General features: G+C 48.9%; 1 protein-coding gene across 3 annotated transcripts in view; it reads left to right on the top strand.

Moving 5' to 3' along the window:
- Positions 1–25011, top strand: part of ELMO1 (engulfment and cell motility 1) — a 415657-nt gene that overhangs the window by 132912 nt on the left and 257734 nt on the right. For all 3 annotated transcript variants that reach the window (XM_080667113.1, XM_080667111.1, XM_080667112.1), the window contains exons 5-6: positions 4030–4080; positions 14709–14878. In XM_080667113.1, coding sequence (XP_080523239.1) covers positions 4030–4080; positions 14709–14878 — 221 coding nt within the window. The remainder of the gene's footprint in view (positions 1–4029; positions 4081–14708; positions 14879–25011) is intronic.

The raw sequence follows: 25011 nt of genomic DNA, 5'->3' as shown, positions 1-25011 counted from the left end.
GAAGGACTGACTGCCTGTCACACACACATACACGCAGTGCTTACTGAAGGACTGACTGCCTGTCACACACACACACAGGCCTGAGCATGGCAAAGGTTCCAGAACCCCCTCAGCATGCCGCTCTGCTGAGAGGAGAGGCGCCCCTTTGCGAGTGTCCTGTCTCTGGATCCGAACTGCTGAGTGTCGTTTAGACTTAGGGTAACGTAGATCTCACTCTTGTTTTTATTGATCAGATGACATATAGAGACGCGCTAGAACCAGGCTATGCGGCAGTGTACTTTCGGGATGTTATTTTTGTGCTGAGTCATGAACAGCTAACTTTCTGGGCGCTGGCAGGGTGCCTGACACTGTTCTAAGCACTTCCGATGGGTTATGTCATTTACTCCCCGGAACCCTCAGGAGACAGGCACTCTCCCCGTGTGGCACACCCAGAACGGGCACAGCTGTGCCCCTGGCCCCAGATTCCCAGGTGGAAGGGGTCCCCTCCAGACCGCCTGCCTGGAGACCCCGCTCTACAGCGCTGCTCTCTGCCCCCTGGGATGTATGAGATCAGAGCGCGCACGGCCTTTCCTTCGCCAGCCGGGTGTCCATTCCAAGCCAGGCGCTCCTCGGCCAGCAGGTGCCCTCGGCCGCGGTGAGAGGCCCCGGGGCTTCCCTGCCAGGACACAGGCTCCCAGGCAGGGGGCCACTGGTGCATTTTGAATTCGGTCTGGCTTTCTGTTGGGACCTGAGAGTTTTGCTTGTTGGTTTTGTTTTTTAATATGTTTTTATTGATTTTAGAGAGAGAGGAAGGTAGTGGCAGAGAGGGAAAACCATTGATTTGAGAGAGATATCAATTGACTGCCTCCCGCACACCCCGTACTGGGGATCAAGCCCGTAACCCGGACCTGTGCCCTGACCGGGAGTCACACTGGTGACCTCTCGGGGCACAGGATGATGCTCAAGCAACTAAGCCACGCTGGCCAGGGCGGGACCTTAAAGTTTTTAATGCCTGTATTAATAGTCTTTTCAAAACCCCGGTTAAAAAGCAGTTTTTTCGGGGGAAGGAAGAGAGAGAAGGCTCGTGAGCTGCCGACTGGGAGCCCAGCGGAAGGCGTGGTGCTGCTCTCTGTGTAGCAGCCGCGGTGGCTCTTCTTCTTCGGCCCTTTGTGCACGAGGCACGGAGCCCGCCTCGCTGGTTCCCACCACGTCTGGTTCCCACTGCATCCTCTGCCGATGACGCGCCCTCCCGTGATGGGGAAGAGGAAACCTGGGTCCGAGTCATTAGGTCGCCTGCACGTGTACACACAGCGGGATGTGAACCCAGCTCTGGCTGCCCATGGTTTTAACACTGCTGTGGCTTCTCACAAGCAACCCTCAGGACGCTTTCTTCAAAGAACCCGTACTTGGACCTCAGAAAGTTAGGCGTCCACGTGGGCCTGGAGCCCAGCTGCTTTATTTCACCCCAGCCAGACTCCCACCCAGCGCCCCACATCCCTGGGCCTCGCAGGGACCCCAGGGAGTCTGCAGAGCGTTTGCTAAAACCACTTTTGTGTCTGTGCTCTCACGGACGCTGACCAGTTGATGAACTCACCCCTTGAAGGATAAACGCAAGCTCTAGGCCTTCCTCTCGTTGCCAGGGAGACTGAGTCCAGCCTCTCCCGGCAGGTCCTCCCCTCCCCGCCATGATGTTGAGCAAGTAACTCACCCTGTCTCTCCTGGCAGTTTTGGTTTCTTATCTTTAAAATGGGAGTAGAGTTAATGATGATGGTTAAATCAGTATTACAACTCAAAAAGAAACCTCAGCCAAAACCGGTTTGGCTCAGTGGATGGAGCGTCGGCCTGTGGACTGAAAGGTCCCAGGTTCGATTCCGGTCAAGGGCATGTACTTTGGTTGCAGGCACATCCCCGGTGGGGGGTGTGCAGGAGGCAGCTGATCGATGTTTCTCTCTCATCGATGTTTCTAACTCTCTATCCCTCTTCCTTCTTCTCTGTAAGAAATCAATAAAATATATTTAAAAAAAAAAAAAAGAAAAGAAACCTCAGCCCAGTGCCTTTCAACAAGTGCTCGTTTACTGCTGTTACTAGGATGCCTCACCCCCACTCCAGTTTCCGTGAGGAGAGATTATCGCTAAGCCCTCCTGGCCTCTTCACAACCCCGGGGCCTCTCCCTCCTGGACTGATTATTCGAGGAGAATAAACTGGGCCCCCTTTTGCCCTTGGGAAGGAACCTGCCTCAGGTCTTAGCTCAATAGGCATCTCAGCTGAGGGTTTGGGTAGCTGTCTGCTGTTCTCGCTCTGAACCTCGTTCTCCATAATTAGTAACAAATGGGATATCGAGGCACTTCCTCCTCTGATCCTATTTCTCAGTTCATTCAGACATTGAGCAGGGAAGAGGTATGCTATGAAGCTTGTCCCTTTAATATTCTAGAATTCGTATGTGCTCTCTCCGTTCCCCCAATTCTCATAGAGTCAGGATTTTAGAGTTGAAAGGAGACCTTTCAAATGACTGAAATTTATTTCTCCGTCTCATTGCTGAGCCTGGCGCAGGTGGTCATTCAGCCGTTGCCTGCGTACTCCCGGTGATGACAGGCTGCTTTCTCGAGGGGCGGCCTGGGGGTCTGTCTGTGGATGCTCTGGATGGGGCTGGCATTACCCAAGGAGGGTTGGGTTCCCAGTTCTGGGGCCTCAGGCCTGCCTGTGCTCGGTAGAAAATGCCCAGGTTAGGGTCTCTTTGGGAGAAAGTGTTGGCCTGAAGCCTGGGGGAGAGAGTGAGTGTTCTACGTGGTTTTGGCATCAAACCCCGAGGAATTTCCCACCACCCCAGTGTGCCTGCTGCGTCCTGAGTAAATCCTAGGTGTGGCCTGTCTGAAAGGAAGCAGGACAATGAGCCTCAAAGCCCTTTGTTGACCTCCTGGGCGCTGTGAAGTGTGGCTCCGGGCAGGTCTCCTCCTGAAGGCTGATTGTCGACATCTAATGAAACTGCCAGTGAAATTCTACTCTCCGAGAGGCTGGCTGAGAGCTCAGAACACTCCCCTCAAGTAAACGCCCCAAACACACTGCCCAGGGGGGCAGACTGATCGGCTCTGCTCCTGTCTGCTCTTTGCAGCTTTATTGACACATAACCCGTACCCCCCGAAACTGACCTTCCTAAAGTGTTCAATTCAGTGGTTTTTAGTATATTCATAGATTTGTGAAACCATCACCACCATCAGTTTTGGAATGTTCTCATGGCTCAGAGAAGAACTGCTGTCCCCATTAGCATCCCGCCTTATGTCCGCTGCCCTCCCCCACCCGTGGGAACCACTAGGGCTTCCTGTCTCTGCGGATCTACCAGTTCTGGACATTTCATATAATGGCGTCAGACACTGTGCAGGCTTTGTGTTGGCTTCTTTCACTTAGTGTAACGTGTTCAAGGGTTATCATGCTGGAGCACGTATCAGTCCTTCATTCCTTTCAGGGCCGAGTAGTAATATTCCATTGAGTGGGCCTGCCACCTTTTGTTTATCCATCCCTCAGTTCAGACACATTCAGGTTGTTTCCACTTTTGGGTATTACCAATAATGTCTCTATAAATATTCCTCTGCACATGTTTGTGTGGTGGGCAAATGTAGGCGTACAGCTGTTTGTATGGGTAAAGACCGGCAGGTTATGATCATCACAGTAGCATTATTAGCTCTGTGTTTTGCGCACTCGCCCCTGTATACCTGCTTTTATCCATCCCTGCATAAGTAGAATTCCTAGATCACAGTTGCTTAAAATCTTTCAAAATTGCTTTTTTGTAGGGGTGGGGGTGGCTATTCTTGAACCCCTATTTACTTCCACTGTGCCGAATGCTGTCTGTGACCTGTAAAATTAGCACATCTGGGAGCCAGTTTAAAGTTCTTTAAAGAACTAGTTCTTTGTAGAAATAATTAAAATTTCTTCAAGTGAGGATAAACGGAATCACAAGGATGCTTACTGTAGTCTCCAGGAGAGTACATTCGCCTTGATTCTCTTCTTTCCAAGCTTCTGTTTGAAGACTTACAAAGATTTTCTTTTCTTTTGCAGAACCGCAATGAAATAAAAAATGGCACTATCCTTCGATTAACCACGTCTCCGGTGAGTAGGTCTTCGTTTGTAGCTTTCCAGCAAACGCTTTCTCTCCTGTTCCTCTACATGAGATTGTGGACATTAATTTTTGAAGATGACTTTAGTGCAAAACAGAAGGTTCTGGAACATCCTCACACGCAGATTCCAGATAATCAGGAACGCTCTCCCTGTATTTCCCATTACAGACAGGCAAGCCTCCTTCTAGGTCAAGTACAGGCACATACATTGACTTTAAGTTTGAGTTTGTGAGTCATCTCCACTGTCCTCACCTTACAGATGAGATAACTCAGCTGTACTGACTGGTTTTTATCCACCTGCCCACACGCCCACCAAAGCCATCGGAGCGAATTCAGACAACAGACAAAGCAAACGAGACAAAGACAGCCTGTTACTTCCCCTTAAAGTCAGAGGGTGTGCACGTGTACATCTGCATGTGCGTGCATGTGTGTGTGTGTGTGTAAGAGAGAGTTTAAGCATTTTCTAGTTTGGTCCGTTATTACAATAGTTCATAGAAAGGTAGTGTAGGAAGTGTTGGCACGCCTGCTGTTGCATTGACAGCTGACTCTAGATAAAACACCTTTAAAGTCTTCCAAAAAAAAGCTGCCAAACCAAATGCTACAGAATATTTAGGCGCCTGACTGCATTGCTTACTTCATCTTTCTCACTTCCTTGTAGATACTTTAGGTAGCTCCATTAGCATATTTGAACTATATCCGCTCACAGTGCATTTTTATTGCTTTCCTAAAAAAAAAAAACTAATCTGCAGAAAATACACCAACTGTTACTATTTTCCCTCTGCATATGCGATGAAAACTGTCTAACTCACATTTTCAGTTTCTCCTGGGGCCATGTGGTGGCTAAAAATAAATGTGAAAACTGGGAAAGGCATCTGGCTGGAATTAAATTGTGGGGCTGGAACTACCACAGATTTTTCTTGTTGAGGATTATGTTAGAGAGGCTTAACCCCCCTAAACACTCTACCCAATCACATCCTGAACCTAAACCCAGTATGAGCTCAACAGAGCACGTGGCCGGAGTTGGCTGGACTGGCTCTCGAAGCCTTCTTTTCCACTTCATGGTCATTATAATTTAGACTCATTTTCAGCGGCTGCATGATGAGCTGAGACGTTTTTGCCTGACGTGGCATTGATCTTCTTACTGTAGTCAGCAAGAATTAATGCTAATTTGACCTTTCGAGACCACAGTTTCCCTTGGTTTTTGTAGTTTCTGTTTATCCTGCTAAAGCTGCTCATTTTCTTGCTGGGCAGAAAGAGTACATCTTGCTTGTTATTTCATCTTAGCATTAGAAAGGCTCCGTTTCTTTATGTTTATTTATTAAATCCAGGCCAAAGAAGAAGTCAGTTTTCTTTCTTATCGCCATGGGTTCACGAACAAATTTCCACAGGCCAAGCCAGTCCTGGGGAGGCGGCGAGGTGCAGGGCAGAGTGGGATTGCTCGGCATGCTGAGCGTGAGCGTGCAGACACTGCGGCAGGCCTGGCCCGGCGGTCCCAGCGTGGTAAGGGGGTGGGAAGCCCATGCACAAGGCGGTGTTACACGATGGAGTCCGCCTGCAAAAGACGGGCTCGCGTTTTCCGAAGGGCAGTGTTCCCCAGACAGGAGTCACTGGAGGAGCGTTAAAAATGCTGATGTCACCTGGCAGGCGTGGCCCCGTGTTTGAGTGTCAAACTATGAAACAGGAGGTCACGGTTCGATTCCAGGTCAGGGCACATGCCCGGGCGGTAGGCTCGATCCCCAGTAGGGGGCGTGCAGGAGGCAGCCAGTCAGTGATTCTCTTTCATCAGTGATATTTCTCTCTCCGCCTCTCCCTTTCTCTCATAAATCAACAAAAACCATATTTTTTAAATGCCAATATCTGGCCTTTTAATGAGAAGCTGAATTACGATATGTAGGAGTGGGGTCCAGGAATCTGCATTTTAAGAGAGCACTTTAATGGTTTGGCTGTAGCCACAGTGTCTAGAATTGGGAATTACTGTATAATACGCGAGATATTTTGAATTTGTAAAGTTCACTTGTTGCTGGTAGATTTTTTATTATTTTGTGTTTAAACTGGAAAATATGGCCCAGCATATGCTAACTCTTTCACTTTTTACATGTGTACTAAAAATAGGTTAAAAATAACTGTCTCCATCACATTTGCTAGGAAGTGTTAGAGAGTGTCATAAAGAAACCAGCAGTTGGTGTTACACCAGCTTTTCCAGTCCTTTCATCTGCCTTGGCTCTCTGTGGCCAGACAAGGACATACACACGCACATGCATACACATGTACAGCTGTACTGGGTTTTACAAAACTCTATCAGAGGTTCTGTTTGTATTGGCTTTGGTTGATGAATTTGTTTTCTGTCTTCCTCTGTCATAGAACAACCCTTTCTGGATTGTTCCTAGCAAAATAGGGGATTCCTAAGAGAAGATCTATAAAAACAACCTGCACTATCTAAATAATAAAGAGCTAATATGCAAATGGTCTTGACGCCCTCACGCGTAACGACTGATCAGCAGGAGGCTGCGTGCGCAGCAGGCGCAGGTGGGCAGTGACTTTCAGGGTCAGGGACTTGCGTGAGTCTCGCATCCCCACACCCGGCACCAGGCCCAGGGATATGAGGCTCGCAGAGGCCTACCTCTTTGGGGCAATGGATGACGAGGCTCCCGCACTGTGACAGGGCACAGGCCAGGCTGAGGGACCCCCCCCCAAGTGCATGAATTTCGTGCACTGGGCCTCTACTTATTCTTATAAAAGCCTTACACCTGGCTGGTGGTCCTCCTCTACATTGCACACTTTATTTTTTATTTTATTTTACTTTTTGTTAATCCTCACCCAAGGATATTTTTCCATTGATTTTAGAGAGAGTGGAGGAGAGAGGGAAAGACAGAGAGAAATATCGATGTGAGAGAAACACATTGATTGGTTGCCTCCTGCACAAGCCCTGACCAGGGCCCCGGGCCGGGGAGGAACCTGCAACTGTGATACATACCCTTGACCCAGAATCGAACCAGGACCCTGGTCCGCAGGCCAACGTTCTATCCACTGAGCCAAAATGGCCAGGGCGGCATTGCACACATTATAAAGTACCTCGAGTGGCCATCTTAAACATGTGTGTCTTTCAGGTGTCATAGCTTCACCCCTCTCCCCAGTACCATGGAAACATAACCATGGGCATGCCCAGGAAATGGGTGCAGGTGGGTGTGTCTGAGCAGTCAGGGTCTGAGGCGTTTCCGATCGTGCAGCTAAGCAGCGTTTCCTTCTGCCTGCCCTGGGAATGGCAGCAGTGCACGTGGAATCTGTCACGTGTTGCCTGAAGCAGCGTATAAATATGCATTTGGCCACTGTTCTATATGAGGAAGCGTGGGGTTGCCAGACCCTCATTTTTACTGTCCTGAAATTTGGTTTTGAAAAGTCTCCGCAGTGAATCCATCTGTAGTCCCGCAGTGAGAAAGGCTTTTCTCTAAGTGCAACACCAGCCCCAGGAGCCACAGAGGAAAAGATTGACACATTTGACAGCGACAAAATAAAAACCACACAAACTTGATGTTTGGAAAGAATTGCAGAAACAAATTCAATACCAGCGCATTAGGAAAAATCATTGGCAATATGCATGACAGATAAAGTGCTAATTCCTCAAGTTCCAGGAATTATAAAGAATGCCCCAAAACAGATGGCCAAAATCTATAAGCAAAAATGATCTCTATTTTTATATACCTGTCTCTCTCCATGCCTGTTGATCTGTATGTTTGTGTATCTGTTTATCCTGGCAGGCAGAGCTAGGATAAATGTAAATATGAATATGGAGACATATATAGAGCTATAGCTATAGATATGTAGGTATAGGCTTACAGATAAATATATAGATATAGGTATACATGAAAGAAGAAACTCAGTCTCTCTCTCAAAAAAGATGAAAATCTACCCTCCTCAGTAGTCAAGGTGTGAGGCCAGCTGCTGTGGTGTTGCGAGTATAAATTGGAACAGCCTCCCCTGGCCAGGCCGTTCAGTGGTTAGAGCAGCCGTGGGCAAACGATGGCCCGCGGGCCGGATCCTGCCTGTTCAGCTGTTCTATCCAGCCTGCGGAGCCGAAAGAGCGGAAGGTTCTCTTGCTCTCCCCTCTGCTCCTTCACCAGCAGCAGTGTTAACATGGCAACGTTGGGAAAGGGAAACACGGCCGCAGCTCCTTCTTCTGAGTGGGCGGATTTATATCCCCATTCAGTAGAAGGAACAACCTCTCAATCTTCCAGAGGCTCCTTGTAATGCCCGCGGACGCGTCCCCCGACATCACCCTGGGAATGCATAGACACGTTATTGTGGTGATGTAGGGAGACACGCCCTGGAGAGCACAGTATCAGAGCCTTTCTGAGGTAAGATTAAGAGCTCTACTCAAACACAATTTTTTCCTGTTCCCACATTCTGTACATCACAATGACTTGTTAATAAAACAACAAAGACTTTCAGCTTTTAGGGCTTGTATCCACTGCAGTTTTTTTTTTTCCCACTGCGGACGCGCGCAGCAGGGAAAAAGACACACAGAGGACATGTCACACTAGCCATGCTGCGGCTGCATTTTTTTGCTGATATGGATGCGGTATCAGTAACGCTACCGTGGCCACTAACCGCATGTGTTAGCGGCAAAACAAATGCATTTTGCGCAGCGTTTGCTTCTCCCCCTTGCTCCTGTAAAAATGCGTGCTACAGGGCATTTGTGTTAACATGCACCACTGCACATTAGCATCAACGCTGGTGTTAAAATGTTTGAAATGAATAAAACTATTGAAATAAAAAAAAAAAAAAGACCGTACCCTTTTATGTAATGATGTTTACTTTGAATTTATATTAGTTCACACAAACACTCCATCCATGCTTTTGTTCCGGCCCTCCGGTCCAGTTTAAGAACCCATTGTGGCCCTCGAGTCAAAAAGTTTGCCCACCCCTGGGTTAGAGCATCGTCCCAGCATGGGACGTCAAGGTTGTGGACTCGATCCCCAGAAGGGCACATGTAAGAATCAGCCAGTGAGTGAATAAATAAGCAAAACAGCAAATTGAAGTCCCCCCCCCCTTTTCTAATCCATCAGTAGAAAATATTAAATTGGAACAGCCACTTTGGAAGGCAACTTAGTTGTGTCCACCCAAGTTTAAAATATATGTGTCTTTGTCCTGACAGTTTTATTGCTGGGAACTTATCCAATAGGTAGACTCATAAGGACGCACGCACGCACGCGCACCCACCGCACCCACACAGAGCTGTGTGCATCGTTGTTTTGAATAATCAAGGCCTGGAAAGCTGGTAACCGTCTACCAGCCGGGCCTAGTTCATACCCATGTGACAGGACAGCGTGCAGCGGTTAGCAAGACCGTGGCGTATCCGCCTGGTGATGGTCCGGAATCACAGTATCAGTGCAGAGGCAGGTTGCGGGCCTTCTGCGTGGAGCGACCCCGGAGAGATACGTGGAAAGGAAGCATATGTATGCTGATGATGGACGAAATCATTCTCAAGAGCTCACTGCAATTGTTAGTGTTGGGGTAACTTTACTTTTAGTTTATAACGTCTGGCAGGACATATATTTTTATGCCATGCACTGGTCTTGTTTTTAATTAAATGAATAGCTACACAGTTATTTTAAGGTCACCACTGCCTATAAGAGGTGAATCGTAATGTTCTATACTGAAAACATTTTAGCATTCCAAACTTTTCAATATTTAAGAGCCCTTTTCTGTACAGCCTGGTTTCTTCTCGCCTGTTGTTTTGGCCGTGTGGGCAGAGTAAATAAAATTGTTCATCACATGACGGCTGTTGCTTTGCCAGCTCTGAGCACAGTCCTCCCTTTCTGCTCCTCTTGTTTGGGGACCGCTGTGAGGGGCATCCAGGCCAGAGGGCCTGTCACACTGGTTTTGGGGACTAGTCACTCCGGCAGAAAGAAAAATGGTGCTGTCTCAGTCACATGGACACAGGTTATCAGAGTTTCTTAACAATAAGACCAGTAACAATTTTAATTTTTAATTTCTCCTGACCTGAGACATGAAAAGAGGGCTGTGAAATGTTGACGTTCTGTTTCTTGCCAGTGTTTGTTCTGTGAGCCCAAGTGAGAGAGAAGCAGAGGCAGAGGCTTCCAGGTGAGGAGTGACAAGCTCCTTCTGGCCGCTGCCCAAGGACAGATAGCAGGGGTGGCCAGGGGCAGGTCAGGAGTTCATTGCAGCCATCCCAGCAGGAGAGGGAGGCTGAGGGCTGCCTGGTGCAGCAGGAGAAGGAGGCTGAGGGCTGCCTGGTGCAGGCCGTGTCTAAGGAGCATTTGGAGGGAAAGTGTCCAGGCCGTCCTGGTGGATGGATGTGGGTCTCCTTGAGGGAGGATGTGAGGACGGCCTGGTGTTGGGGCCAGTGGCACTGTTTCCTGCAATAAAGGTTTGGGGAGGGGAAAGGAAGAGGTTGAGATGCCTGTTCTGTGTCCAGGAGGAAGGTGTGAGTGCTGGGCAGCCATCACCAGGTACATGACATGGACAGCCATGGGCTGGATGAGGTCCTATAGGGCAGGTACAGCCCTGGGCACCCTCTTGGGTTTAGAGGAGGAGCCAGTCAGGGAGCCTTAGAGAAGACAGTGTTTTAGGGGGGAGGGGGGAGTTAGGGGTGCTCAGGCCGCAGAGACAATAAGGAAGATTAGGTGAGGGCAGTGATCCCTGGGCCCCCCACCTGGAGGCATGGATAGCATCCTGGAGACACTCTGAGTGTGGGGGTGAGGATGGAAGCATCATTGGTGGGGGAGGGGGAGTGGAGAAGAGAGACAGCAACTGAAGCAACTGCAGACCCCCTTTTCATTCCAGAGCTCATGCTGAGCATGGAGCAGTGGCCTGAGGGCGCGGCTAGAGGGGCATAGGGTCAGTGGAGGTTCTAAGTTTATGGTCTACTGCAGGGAGCGCCTGACGGAACAGACCAAAGGGGGTCATTTGGAAGGACAGCACTTGAGAAGGTGAGAGGAGCAGGGATGGGGCACGGCAGGGATTGCCTTTGTAGGAAGCATGAACCAGGTCTCAGTACCAGGAAGACGCGGCGTGTGAGCAGGGAGGTGTCGGGCTGTGCTCTTGGTAGTGGGAAGAGGAAGGCACTCCTGGCTGATGGCTTAGATTTTCTCAGTAAAATGTGAGGTGAGATCCCCATGTGGGAAAGCAGCGGCGAAGGGGAGCTTAGGGGGAGAGGAAGGGAGTGAAGGAGTCATTTGCAGGGACATCTCAAACGTTCCAGGAAAGCGAAGTTGGGTAGCTGGATTGAGTGCCATTGGAAAATAGCCATGAAACTTGCGCACGTTTAGATGACCTTTTAGATGACCTTTTAGATGACTTCCTAATTGGTACCACGGACCTGGAACTATGCTGGAAGTTTCTTGGGGATCATGTTAATCAGGACCTTCAAGAACAGTGGGGAGGGGGAGGGGATTTCGGGCAGCTGTGGAGTGGCTCAGGATGAAACTTGGTTTCTATCCTTCGACCAGTAGCAGAAATCGCTTACATTGGGACATGATCTCCCGCACAGCTACTAAGCTCTGTTCATTTGTGCTGCTTGAAGAATCAGAACCTACGTGATTTTATTTTTAAACAATGTTGATTTACCGCCCCCCCCCAATGTTAAAACATTGCAGCATTGTGGAAAATTTGAACAATTGAACCTTGCTGTAAAGAAAATTATGCAGAATATTACAATTCATGAATAATCATGGGTCATATCATGATGTGTTTCTTTTGGTCATTTCCCTGCCAATATATGTACCCATGTGTGCACATATTTTCATTTATTTATTCTTAACTTCTTTATACTTCTCTGAACTTCCATCTCCTTTGTGAAGTGAAGATGACAAAGCCATCTGCCTGTTAGGAGTGTGTGCAGATTGAGTGCATTCCTTCATAAAGATGTTTACGACGTGGCTCATAAAAAGTGTAGGTGACGGTTAGCTGTCTTTATCACTAATTTTAACAGCACCAACCAGCGTTCGTAAACACTGATAATGACAACGAAATAATTCTGAGTACTCATTATTATCATAATGTCTATAATCAACGCAGACCTCCTGCTTGGAGAAAAAAGGAATTTCTTAGGAATTCAAAGTGATTCACTTGGGTTAAATGTTATCAATCCATGTGAGAATTTTAGAGAAGAGTATATCCTTGAGCAGTTACAGGGGTCCTCACACTATGGCCCACGGGCCACATGCGGCCCGCCGAGGACATGTATCCGGCCCGCCGGGTGCCGCTGCCTGTCCTGCTTAGCAGCCGACGCGTCCCGGGCCCGCAGTGCGCATAGGAATTTGTTCATAGTTTTTTTTAAACTATAGTCCGGCCCTCCAACGGTCTGAGGGACAGTGAACTGGCCCCCTGTTTAAAAAGTTTGAGGACCCCTGGTAGAAGATAAATTGATTGTCTCTATTCGCTCAGCTCACTCTTCTTCCTCTTTACAATATGGGATTTGGGGTTTGAGGGGTTTGTCCGGTAACTGGGCATCAGTGAACAGGTGGAGAGGGTTCTTCTCCTCCCCCTTCCTCTTCCTTTTCTAACTTCCAACGCGGAGCGTCAGTTGTTGGGTGTAACACAGGGGAGACCACGGAACGCCTCTGACCAAGTGACGGCAGGGGCACCTGCCTTGGTTCCCGGAGCTGGCATTGGTTTTCCTGTGGAATCCCGCCCCGTCCTCCGGGCTGGGCAGGGCGCCGTGCAGGGGAACCTGGCGGGGCGGGGGCTGCGCTGGGGAGCCTGTGGGGTGCAGTTCCTTTGATCCCAGGACCTACTGTGTGGGCTCCCCTTCTCCACTGAGCAGTCTCCCCTCTGTCACAGGTCACATGGGGCCCCTCAGATGTTTCTAATGAGTTTCTGTTCTGGAGAAGGCACCTGATTGTTGGGCTCAGACACCCCGTCTTCCCCGCCTCGGAAATGTACTCCAGGTTCAGAGGAGGGAGCCAGCAGCAGAGGAGGCCGTGAGGAGGCAGAGTGCTTCGCCCACGCGGTGCTGAGTTAAATATCACTCCACAGATGTGCCGGCATTTCTGTTAGGCAAAAGGACAGGCAGGGAGTGTAATCATTTTTTCCTTACTGCTTGTCCTGACTGAAAGGTAGAGGGGAAAACCCTTACTGGATGAATGAGAACTGTAGAAGACAAGTTCTTATCCAGACGTTCCGCTCGTCCGGTCTGTTTCCACCCCCTCTCGCTCCCCCTCCCAGCCCCATCCTGCAAGTATAAGTCACTGCCAGTGCCTTAAAAAGTGGTCTGCCTTAGCCAGTGTGGCTCAGTGGATAGAGCGCCGGCCTGCCGACTGAAGGGTCCCGGGTTTGATGTGGGTCAAGGACACATGCCTGGGTTGCAGGCCTAATCCCCAGTAGGGGTTGTGCAGGAGGCAGCCAATCAATGATTCTCTCTCATCATTAATGTTTCTCTCTCTTCCTCTCCCTTCCTCTCTGAAATTAATAAAATACATATATATATATATATATATTAAAAACAAAAAGTAGTCTAATTCTCACCCGACTGGTGTAGCTCAGTGGTTGAGCATCGACCCATGAACCAGGAGGTCTTGATTTGATTCCTGGTTAGAGCATATACCTGGGTTGCGGGCTCGATCCCCAGTGAGGGGCATGCAGGAGGCAGCTGATCGATGTTTCTCTCTCATTGGTGTTTCTGTCTCTCTCTCCCTCTCCCTTCCTCTCTCTAAAATCAATATCAATATAAATGTAAATACACACACACACACACCCTAGAGGCCCGGTGCACGACATTTGTGCACTGGGGGAGAGGGGTTCCTCAGCCTGGCTTGCGCCCTCTCGCAGTCCAGGACCCCTCGGGGGATATCCCCCTCTGGGAGCGCCACTCAGCCAGAAGCCGGGCTCGCTGCTTCTTAACTGCCTCAGAGGCGGCAGAGGCTCCCGCCACCGCCACTGCACTCGCCAGCCATGAACCCGGCTTCCACAGAGGGAGCGCACTGACCACCAGGGGGCAGCTCCTGCATTGAGCATCTGACCTCTGGTGGTCAGTGAGCATTATAGCGACCGGTTGTTCTGCTGTTCGGTCGATTTGCATATTAGGGTTTTATTATATAGGATGGTCTAATTCTAGGCGAAGCCCCTTGGTTTCCTAATTTCTTTGTTATAAATTCATGCAGTGCGTAGTGAATGTATGGGAAGCACATGTGGAAGAGTGAAATCCTTGTGTTGTGCTGGAAGATTGTCAGCAACCCAGAAAGATGGCTGGGTGACTAATGAGGCTTTTGAACACTGCGCAGACAGGCATCGCCCAGAGTATTGACTGAACTGGTGAACACGCTGTATAAATTTGTGTAATTGCTTAACCAAGCACAAAGCTTCTTGTCATTTATAGATGAAAAATTTACTTGAAAGATAAACATTTTTGCCTTTTCCCCTTCTTACTACTACACCTGCTCGTTTTCTGGGAAAGCTCTCAATTTTCCCAGGAATGGAGATGAGGGCCCGTTCACCAGAAGGCAGAGGACTGGTTCCCATGGAGAAATGAGCGACCAGGCGCTGGGCGTGGGGCTGCCCAGTCTTGTACTGCGGGCCACCGTGTCCTTGTTTCCCATGGATGAAACGCTAACGTTTTCGTGCGGTTTCCTCTGTGAACACTCTTCCCTCTGTCTCCCTAAGGCTCAGAACGCCCAGCAGCTGCACGAACGCATCCAGTCGTCCAGCATGGACTCCAAGCTGGAGGCGCTGAAGGACTTGGCCAGCCTCTCCCGGGACGTCACCTTCGCCCAGGAGTTCATCAACCTGGACGGCATCTTCCTGCTCACGCAGATGGTGGAGAGCGGCACCGAGTAAGCCCCTGTCCCGACGTCCAGCCTGCCCGCTCCTCCTCCCACCCGGGGCCGTCACTCCCTCACATGGCCGTGTCTAGTTTTAAAGACCAGGAATCAATGAGGCTCAGGAAAAAGAAAGAAATGGCTTTTAAGCTAGTGTCTGGGGAGTGGGTTTGTCATCTGAGTATCAAGGAGATCGGCTACCCACCGAGGAGCCAGGGTCTGAGCTGAGATATTAGGGCACCGGCCTGCATGGGTGGGAAGGCAGGAGACCACCACAGCCCTTCGAGTGGGTGCTCAATTCCATAATCAAGGAGTTCCATCAGGTAACTTGGAATTTCAAATTTAGGAGGAAAAATATTAGATCCTTATCTCAAAGGGCCTTTCCAACACTGAAATAATAATTCTATAAAACATAAAGCCCTCACATCCTTCGCCTATCCCTCTGAATGAGTTAAAAACAAATGAGAATAACTCCTTCCAGTCTCAAAGCCTTAAACCAGGTCAAAAATAGCATGGCTGAAGTAAGTTTCCATCAATTAACATTTGATTGATGAGATACATGACCTTACTTATTTGAAATTAAATGCAATAAACATTTATTAAACACTGACTGTATACAAGAGTGGAAATTGGGAAAACTTACGAAGATGTAAGACTTGCCATCAAAAATGTTTGGAGGCAGAAGTCAACTGAGGCATAATTCCTCCTGGGCCTAGAGGCTCGACAGGCCGGCTGCTTCCAGAACCTTCCAGAGGAGTCAGCGGGCCACGAAGGAGTTTGATTCCATCCCCGGCAAAAAAGGGATGAGCATTTGGGCTCAGGAGCTCGCCTCAGGGAAGGCGTTGCTTCTCTGGCGGGACTGGGGGTGAGGAGCCAGAGGTGTGGCTCCTGCATGTGTGGGCAGGTCAAGCCCGGTCCACGGAGTGCCAGGGAGGGTCGACAGGACACAGGTCTTCCCATGTCCATGTGGTCAGTGCCACAGGCATAGACTGCGAGAGCATATGGGTTAGAGCATGTGAGCATGCTGAGTCAGTTAATTACATATTAACATGCCAAATTAATAACGGGCAGGGTTGGATAGGTATTTTTCCGGAAAGAGTACATATCATTGTGAATCGGGGTTTAAACTTGGGTCCTTTAAACCTTTTCAGTACCCGGCGATTCAAAGAATGAGCTGATGACTGCCTGTTGGAACCGTCCCAGCCCCCTCCTACCCTCCCTTCCTTCTTCTCTTCCTTCCTGTCTCCTCCCACATGGGGCATTATTTAGCCTCTGCAATTGGCACCGGTAAAGGTTCTCTTTTTTGTTTCTTATTCAGAGAGGATGTTTTATGGTAACAGGAATAGCTCCCATGTAAGAATGCTCTGTAGAGCCTGGCTGGCATGGCTCAGTGGTTGCGCGTCAACCTATGAACTAGGAGGTCCGTGTTCAATTCCCGGTCAGGCACATGCCGGGTTGCGGGCTCGATCTCCAGTGGGGAGCGTGCAGGAGGCAGCTGATCAATGATTCTCTCTCATCATTGATGTTTCTATCTCTTTCCCTCTCCCTTTCTCTCTGAAATCAATAAAAATACATATTTTTAAAACAATGCTCTATAGAGTTTGGAGTTGGTGGGTCTTATCTCGTAGACAAGTAGAGACAATATCTAAGAGTGAAGTAGAGACAATATCTAAGAGTGAATTGGGGAGAAATTACAAATCTGAGAGGACTGGTGGGAAGGGTCAGTTGTAGGCTGGTCTCATTTATTTATCAAATGATGCCTAAAGCACTGCTTGTGAAATTTTTGGCAAACATCAGTGTGGAGTGAACAGGGAGAATCGAGTTGGGGGCATTATCAGAATCTGAAGCCATTACTTGGAGCTTGAATCAGAAGGAGGGAAGCTGAGTGAGTTGAGGGATGCAAATGGCCGGACCAGGAAATTGAGACCGAGGGTTCTATGTTGGAAGCTCTGGCTGAAACCCAGTGATCAGAGCATCAGCTGGAGGACTAAACAGTTTCAGGTTTAGTTCTGGTCAAGGGCACGTACCTCAGTTGCAGGCTTGATACCCGGTTAGGGCATGTGCAGGAGGCATCCAGTCGCTGTGTCTCTTTCACATCAATGTTTCTCTCTCTGTCTCTCCTCCTTCATTTCACTCTCCCTGAAAGTCAGTGGGGAAAAAAAAAAATCCTCGGGTGAGGATTAACAAAAAATAAATAAATAAAATAAAAAATAAGTTGAAATGTCCCCCTATTGATTGATGTATTGGGTGCATCAAAAGCCAGCTGCCAGAGCTAGGTGTAAGTGACCTGCCACACACACACACACACACAGGGATGCAGTGGCTTAAGCTTTCCCATGTTCACCATCATACATGTTAGTGCTTCTGAACTTACTGGGGTTGCGATTGTAATTTCAGTTACAATGGCAAATCCACTGAAAGCCGAGGTCCCCGTGACATGCACCCTGAATAGAGGGCTAGGGTGAAGCTGGGTACAGCCCGAGGCTGGCAGCTCTCCATGTTCACAGCGAGGGTTTTAGTGTTTCATTTCTCATGTTATTTTGCTAGGGCTGCCGTCACAGTGCCCCAGTCTGGGTGGCTCACACAATGGACACGCATTTTCTCACAGTTCAGGAGGCTGGAATCCAGTGTCTGCAGGGTTGGATTTTCCTGCAGCCTCTCTCCCGGATTTGTAGACAGCTGCCTGCCCCCTGGGTCCTCGCATGATCTTTCCCCTGTGTGCGTGGATCTTTAGTGTCCCTGTGTATGTCCAAATCTCCTCTTGTAAGGACACCGGTCAGATTGGATCAGGACACCCCCTAATGGCTCATTTGAACCCCCAATCACCTCTTTAAAGGCTCTGTCTCCAAATGCTGTCCCATTTGAAGCACCGGGGGCCACGGATTCAACCTAGGAATTTGGGGGGCGCACAATTGAACCATAACACTCAACAATGGGATAGTACCCCATTTGTTTAAAAGGAAAAAGGAGTAAAAACAAATACTATGTATTTGTCTTTCAACATTACTTCCTATCCATGCCATTGCCTTACTGTGTAACTCATCTTGATGTACAGAGGGGCCCCCCAAAAATCACATCCCTCAGACTGAAGACTGGGGACAACACGAGAGATGTCAGGATTGAGCGGCTGTATGTGAACTATAGGACTTGAATTCCTTTTTTATTTATCTTTATAAAAATATTTTTATTGATTTCAGAGAGGAAGGGATGAGAGAGAATCATTGATCAGCTGCCTCCTCCACACCCCACACTGGGAGACTGAGCCCACAACCCAGGCATGTGCCCTGCCCAGGGATCAAACCATGACCTTCTGGTTCATAGGTCGATGCTCAACCACTGAGCCATGCCGGCTGGGCTTGAATTACTTTTATAAAATAGCATATTATTCTCAATATATCATTTAACTGCTTGTGATTCAGAAGCCATCCCAGTTTGTTACGGACAGCCAGGTTCTAGGCAGGTAAACGGAAGCCCAGATGCTGGGTGAGCTCTGGCATCTGCCTCCCACACCTTCCCGCCACACTGTGTTATAGGAGGACTGCCTGCTCTCCTGGTCAGCTTTCCTGCCCTCCTCTCCACTTCACAGAAGTTCAAAGCCATGCCCAGCCCCCTGCCTGCCTTCTGGATGGTCCTACCACTCACCCTAGGAAGCTGCTCAGTGGATGCTCAGACATATATATTTTTTACTAGAGGCCCAGTACATGAAATTTGTGCACGGGGGGGGGGGCAGGGGGGTGTCCCTCAGGCCAGCCTGCACCCTCTCCAATCTAGGACCCCTCGAGGGATGTCCGACCGCCCGTTTAGGCCCTATCTGATCAGGCCTAAATGGGCAGTCGGACATCCCTCTCACAATCCAGGACTGCTGGCTCCCAACTGCTCGCCTGCCTGCCTTCCTAATTGCCCCTAACCACTTCTGCTTGCCAGTCTGATCACCCCCCCCCCAACCACTCCCCTGCCAGCCTGATTGATGCCTAACTGCTCCCCTGCCAGCCTGTTTGCCCCTAACTGCCCTCCCCTGCAGGCCTGGTCACCCCTAACTGCCCTTCCCTGCAGGCCTGGTCACCCCTAACTGCCCTCCCCTGCAGGCCTGGTCCTCCCCAACTGCTCTCCCCTGCAGGCCTGGGTCCCGCCCCAACTGCCCTTCCCTGCAGGCCTAGTCACCCCCAACTTCCCTCCTCTGCTGCCTGGTCACCCCTAACTGCCCTCCCCTGCAGGCTTGATTGCCCCCAACTGCCCTCCCTTGGAGGCCTGGTCCCTCCCAACTGCCCTCCCCTGCTGGCTATCTTATGGTGGCCATCTTGTGACCACATGGGGGCAGCCATCTTTGACCACATGGGGGCAGCCATCTTGTGTGTTGGAGTGATGGTCAGTTTGCACATTACTCTTTTATTAGATAGGATAGAGGCCTGGTACATGGGTGGGGGCCAGCTGGTTTGCCCTGAAGGGTGTCCTGGATCAGGGTGGGGGTTCCCTTGGGGCGTGGGGTGGCCTGGGCGAGGGGCCTGTGGTGGTTTGCAAGCTGGCCACGCCCCCTGGAGACCCAAGCGGAGGCCCTGCTATCTGGGGTATATTTATCTTCTATAATTGAAACTTCGTAGCCTTGAGCAGAGCCAAGCCTCCTGCTTGCTCCATGGCCGCAGCCATTTTTGTTGGGATTTATTTATCTTCTATAATTGAAACTTTGTAACCTTGAGTGGAGGCCAAGGCAGGCCAGGGCTGCGGGAGCTTGGCTTCCTCCATCGCTGGGGGCAACTCAAGCCTCCTGCTCTCTCCAGCTCTGTGGCTGCTGCCATTTTTGTTGGGATTTATTTATTTTCTATAATTGAAACTTTGTAACCTTGAGCGGAGGCCTGGGCCTGCCAGGGTGTGCAGAAAGCTTGGCTTCCTCCATTTCCGGGGAAACCCAAGCCTCCTGCTCGCTCCATGGCTGCAGCCATCTTGGTTGGGTTAATTTGCATACTCACTCCTGATTGGCTGGTGGGTGTGGCTTGCGCGTGCAGCGGAGTGATGGTTAATTTGCATATTACCCTTTTATTAGATAGGATACTTTCCAATCTTCTGCTCAGATGAAAAAGAAAAGAAAGGCATTTTTCTTGCAAGGAAACTTGGCTTCTTAATTAAACTTAGAGCAAGGCTTTAACTAATTAGCAGACACCCTTTGGAGTAGAAACCGCTCAAATCGAGTAGACCCTGCAGTTCCTTGGACCCGAGCAGCAGGACCTGTGGAAACTGCAGGAAACACCCAGGACGTGTGGCTGGATTCTCCCTCCTCCTGCCTCTGAGCTCTAATGACCGCGGTCACTACCCGAGGCTGCGCTTGGAAAGGTCTCTCTCCAGTGGTACCAGGGGCCACGGGGCAACATGAGCCACAGCGCAGCCTGGGGAAGTGGCAGTTGGCCTGAGTGTCGCGTTGAAAACCGGGATTAATTTCCACCCTTGTGGGACTTGGAAATCCCATTCCTAGTTTCAGCTTGAAACATAAATGTGGGAGCAAGTTGTGGGGGAACATGGTGCCCCAACCTGAGTAAGGCATGGTGTCCGTAGGGGACATTCTGGGATGGACAGTGTTAAAAAAAAAAAAAAAAGATAGGCATGAGAAGATTTCTCAGGAATGATGTATTTTATTTGACTGAAAAGAAGAGAAATGGGTAGCTGCCACTCTTGACCCCCCGCATCAAACAACACTGCTCTGCTCGGGGTGTGAGTTCCTTGTGTGTCTCTATGCCACGCACAGTGGGCCGCGCCCGTGCCCTTTGCCCTTAGTCAGAGAACAGGGCGGGCATTTCCATGAATGAATGGGCAGCATCTTCATAGTTTCCTTCCCATGTGGCAACGGGACAGGAAAATTCCGCCGTTGGAATCTGAGTAAGCCCTCAGCACCACCCTGAGCAGGGAAGTCCAGAGAGAAAAACGTTAAATTGGGGTACTTACAAAAACTCACAGTTTCTTAAGTTAGCTTTTTGTCCTTAATAAAGCCATTGTAGTTATTATTTAAAAATAAATATAAGCAGAAGCAGGAAAATAGGAATCATGTCTAATCCAGCTTTCCCGAGACACACGTTTTTGACACTGGGGTGTGTATACTTTCTGTATGTTCTCCTACACACACACACACACGCATACACGCACACACACATACACATGCACACACATGCACATGCACATACACACGCGCACGCACAGTGTTTACAAAAGTAAAATTATAACCTTCATGCTCTTTGTAGCTTGCTTTTCATACCTGACAGTATTTTCTTGTGACTAAATATTACTCCCCTCATCATATTTGTTGTCTGAGTGTGAATTCAATTTTAAAGCTTTACTAAGGTTTGGTTGATTCACAGAATAACATAATAATGTGAAGGATGGGCTCAGTGTGGTTAACCGTTCCCATATGGTTGAACATTTACATTGTTTGCCATTTTTTCCATGATTGTGAGAATTTTCCAGTCACCTTTTCATTTAGCAAAATCATTGTGAAAATTCAAATTATCATGTTGGACTGATATTCCCGATGCAGAGACTAGACCCATTTTCAAGCTGTTTTAAAATAAGAGCATCCCCACAACTTGCTGAAATGCCCTAATTTGTACTTGGCCATGCAGTTCTGAGTGTCTTTTTCCAACACTCCGGTCAGTACTGGGCTGATGTTCCCTGAGGGATTCTAGCTTTTCTAGGAAAACCACAGTGAGGTATTGGAGGAGTTCTTCCTAACCTGGGGACTTTACAAGGACTTTTCATTTGCTTGGTTTGAAGTCATTGCTCCCGCATGAGGACCAGTGGAAAGAGTCCCCCAGTTGTTTTAGATGTAGGCACAGCCCCTGAGCAGTGGTCTTTGAAACAATCACGGAAACGATCAGATCAGTTCCCTCCCCATCCTATCCTGTGTGCATGTCTAGCTATGTGTTTGTGTGCTTACAAAAATCGTTGACATTGTTCATTCACACACGAAGTTTCTTATTAAACGTTCATTCTTCGCATCTTTTCTTCCTGTGGGGATCACAGCTGTGGCGTTCCTTACCTGTGGAAATCGGGGCGTGGCTTGCATGACGCCCTGAATGAAGAAGCCTTGGCTTTGATGTTGCCCAGCACCTACACTCAGAGATGGATTTGTAGGTTTTATTCATTTAGCAAGTGGATATTACTGGTATTTGAGCGCTGCGTGCTCTGGACACGGGGTTAGGCACATGGCGGGGCGGGGGGAGTAATATGATGAGGGGAGTAATATTTAGTCACAAGAAAATACTGTCAGGTATGAAAAACAAGCTACAAAATGGCAGATGATGGTTTCAGACTCTGAGTGGCATTCTTTGAAATGTCTTCACACAAAAGGTGAATTTCTTTTTGGAAGCCACATAGTTTGTGTCCAGGGACAGGGCTTATCAGCTCTAACTCTGGCTTATAAACCTGGGCTGTGCTGCAAGGCCCGGGCGGGCTGGAGACTCACCACCGGCCCTCCAAGTGCACGTCACAGGGTGCATGGCCTGCACTTCACCGCGGAGGAGCCAACTGCTCCCAGGCCCTGCCAAAAGGAGGCTGTTCCCTGTGGTCTGCGGGGCCCACCAGCTATAAAGGCTGCGGGTCTCTAGCTCCCCCTGCCTGCCGGCCTGGGGCATGCACCCTGCCAAGCTCAGGCAGGTCCAAAGGGAGCAGCCCTCTGGGGCCTCACCAGACATTTGCATCACAAACACCAAAGAGGCCCACCACCCAGGGCTTTGTCAGGGCTTGTGGGGCGGAAAATTCCTGAAGCTGGATCTCCCTCCACTCCACCCCTCTTTGCTTTGTCTCTGTGTCTGTGGGCCTCCCGCGGTGGAAATGAGAGGGGGTCCCACCGCCCAGGAGAGAGATCATCTGCTTGGGAAAGGAATGCCATACCTTGGGCTGAAATAAGAGGCTGCTGGCCACTGCAAAACAGCAGCCTTTCCGGAACCATCTGTTCTTCTTGTCCTGTCTCTTTAAAAACTGGGCATTGAGAGACACAGAGAGGAAGACCCTCCATTAGGAAAACGGACATCACAACAAAACAGTTCCTCTTCTGCTCCTGCTTCAGGTGAAGCTAACGTGAGGAAGTTGAGGAGTAAGAACACAGTGACTGGTGGCTAAGTTCATCTCTGCAGGCTGGTCAGGGCAACTTGCCCAGGCCAGGGGTGGCCACAGGAGGGGACACAAGGCTAAAAAACACAGGTGCCCAGGCCTCAGGCCGGAAGGCTCTTGAAAAATTGCTGTGCCTGCTTTATATATTCCGCACATACACACACACACACACACATCATGTGATTTATCTTGAAACAGTTCTATTAAAAGATAAACGGGGACATATTGAAAATTCTAAGCATTTATTTGAGTAAAAATCAATTCAAATTGCTCAGTGCCAAACTGGAGGTGGTGAGGAACTCTGCCCACAGGAACCTGGGGGAAAGGCTATTATAGAGAAGAGGCGGGGCAAAACAAGGGAATTATTTGATTGGCTACAGTTAAAGCCTAGTTGGCTGTGATTGGTTGAAAATTTGAGGCAGTTATTGGCTTAGATTTTGGTTTGCTTTCATAGGCCTCCAAGGCATTGGAGCGACCTCAGTCTGCCAGCCTCCTCGCTCAATTTAAGTCACACATTGAATGGGAAAGTTGCAAGGTCAAGGTCCACCTGTTGTCCCTGTTGTCCTTTCATACAAAGACATGAGGCAAGGGAGCACCTCGCACCCCGCTGTCCTGCCTTTTCCTGACCCCTCTCAGTCTGGAAATGTTTCTCACTCGTTCCGTTCACTCATGACCTGGGCACTTTTTAAGACTATAGATGAGCCATTTTGTAGAATACCCTCCAATTTGGATTTGTTAAAGGGTAATTCATTAAAGTTAATTTTCAGGGAAAGTTAAAAGCCCGTTTTATATAGAAAATGAACACACGTTAAAAGAATTCATTTTACTCATGTGAAGCGGGAGAGCCAGGCCAAATGTTTTAACCATTTCAAAGGAAAAGTTAAAGGGGCTCAAGTTTATTTGGAGCACAGGAATGTTGGAATGAATTGCAAATGGAGACAAAACTGGTTTTTCACCAGCAGGAAGGAAGTCAATTAAATTACTAACAGGCAGGACAGAAAATACATATGCATCAGTGAGACAATAAGGCAGGAGGAACCTGATAACCCAGAGAGTATGCTATATAAGCACTGCATAATTTCCCCCTGAAACACATTTTTTACCCTACAGTCTTATCCAAAGTTTAGACCCATATATATGCCTGTGGCTGGGATATCACAGCTGCGTGAGTGTGTTTTGTTTTTAATTGCATCATATTGACGGCACAGGGTGCCTCTCTGTCTTGTTACTCGTGTTTACTTTGACCACTGAAGATAGCACCTTCCAGGTGTCTGCATGGTAATGCTCGCCACCCCTTTGTCATTAATAGTTTTGGAGTAATTTACACCATGGAAAATGGTACAAATGAGGCTTTGATGTTTCTCGCGGAGAGACTTGGTTCTTCAGCAGTACTGGCACACCGCCCTGTAAAACAGTGTGGACTTAGCTGTTCCTGTTGTATTCCGTGGGCTATTACCTATCATTTATTATTTATTCTGATGCTCAGTTTGTCCCAGAGCTGGCTGTAGAACCTTCTTCAAGCTGTGTCTGTGTCCTGACCTGCCTCCCATTATTCTGTGAGCATTTCTTTACTTTCTGGCTCAATGAGATGTTCCAGACTTAGCTAAATCTTTCCTTGTCCCAGCCCTGGCAGGAGCCATTTCTCCAAGGAGGCCAGGTCCTTTCAGTGGGAGGTACTGTTCAGCCCTTCCAAGAGGGCCCACCTGTGCGCAAGCCTGCCCCCCTGTGGTCACCTCCTCCTTTACCCAGACCCAAGCTTTTTGAAGGAGGAAAGAAGGAAGCCAGTACCCTGTTGTTGTTGTTGTTTGTGGTATTTTTTTTAAGAAGGGCAGGTAAAGGAGGAGAGGAGGAAGAGGAAGATCTCTATATACTTTTTTAAACCCCCGTTTTACCAAAGACTAGATCTGATCTTCTCATGGTCAGTTAGGTTTCTGAAGTGGTTACATTTTATGTGGTTGCAAATGTGGAATTTAACTTCTAAAGAGCCAAATTATTCATCAACCATTTATTGAGAGCCAACTCTGCATGTGTCTGACGTTATAGTGGTGAGTCACAGT

The sequence above is a fragment of the Plecotus auritus genome, assembly GCF_963455305.1.
Source record: "Plecotus auritus genome assembly, chromosome: 4".
Classification (NCBI taxonomy): domain Eukaryota; kingdom Metazoa; phylum Chordata; class Mammalia; order Chiroptera; family Vespertilionidae; genus Plecotus; species Plecotus auritus.
Note: the sequence above shows the minus strand (reverse complement) of the source record. Positions and strands in the feature narration are given on the sequence as shown.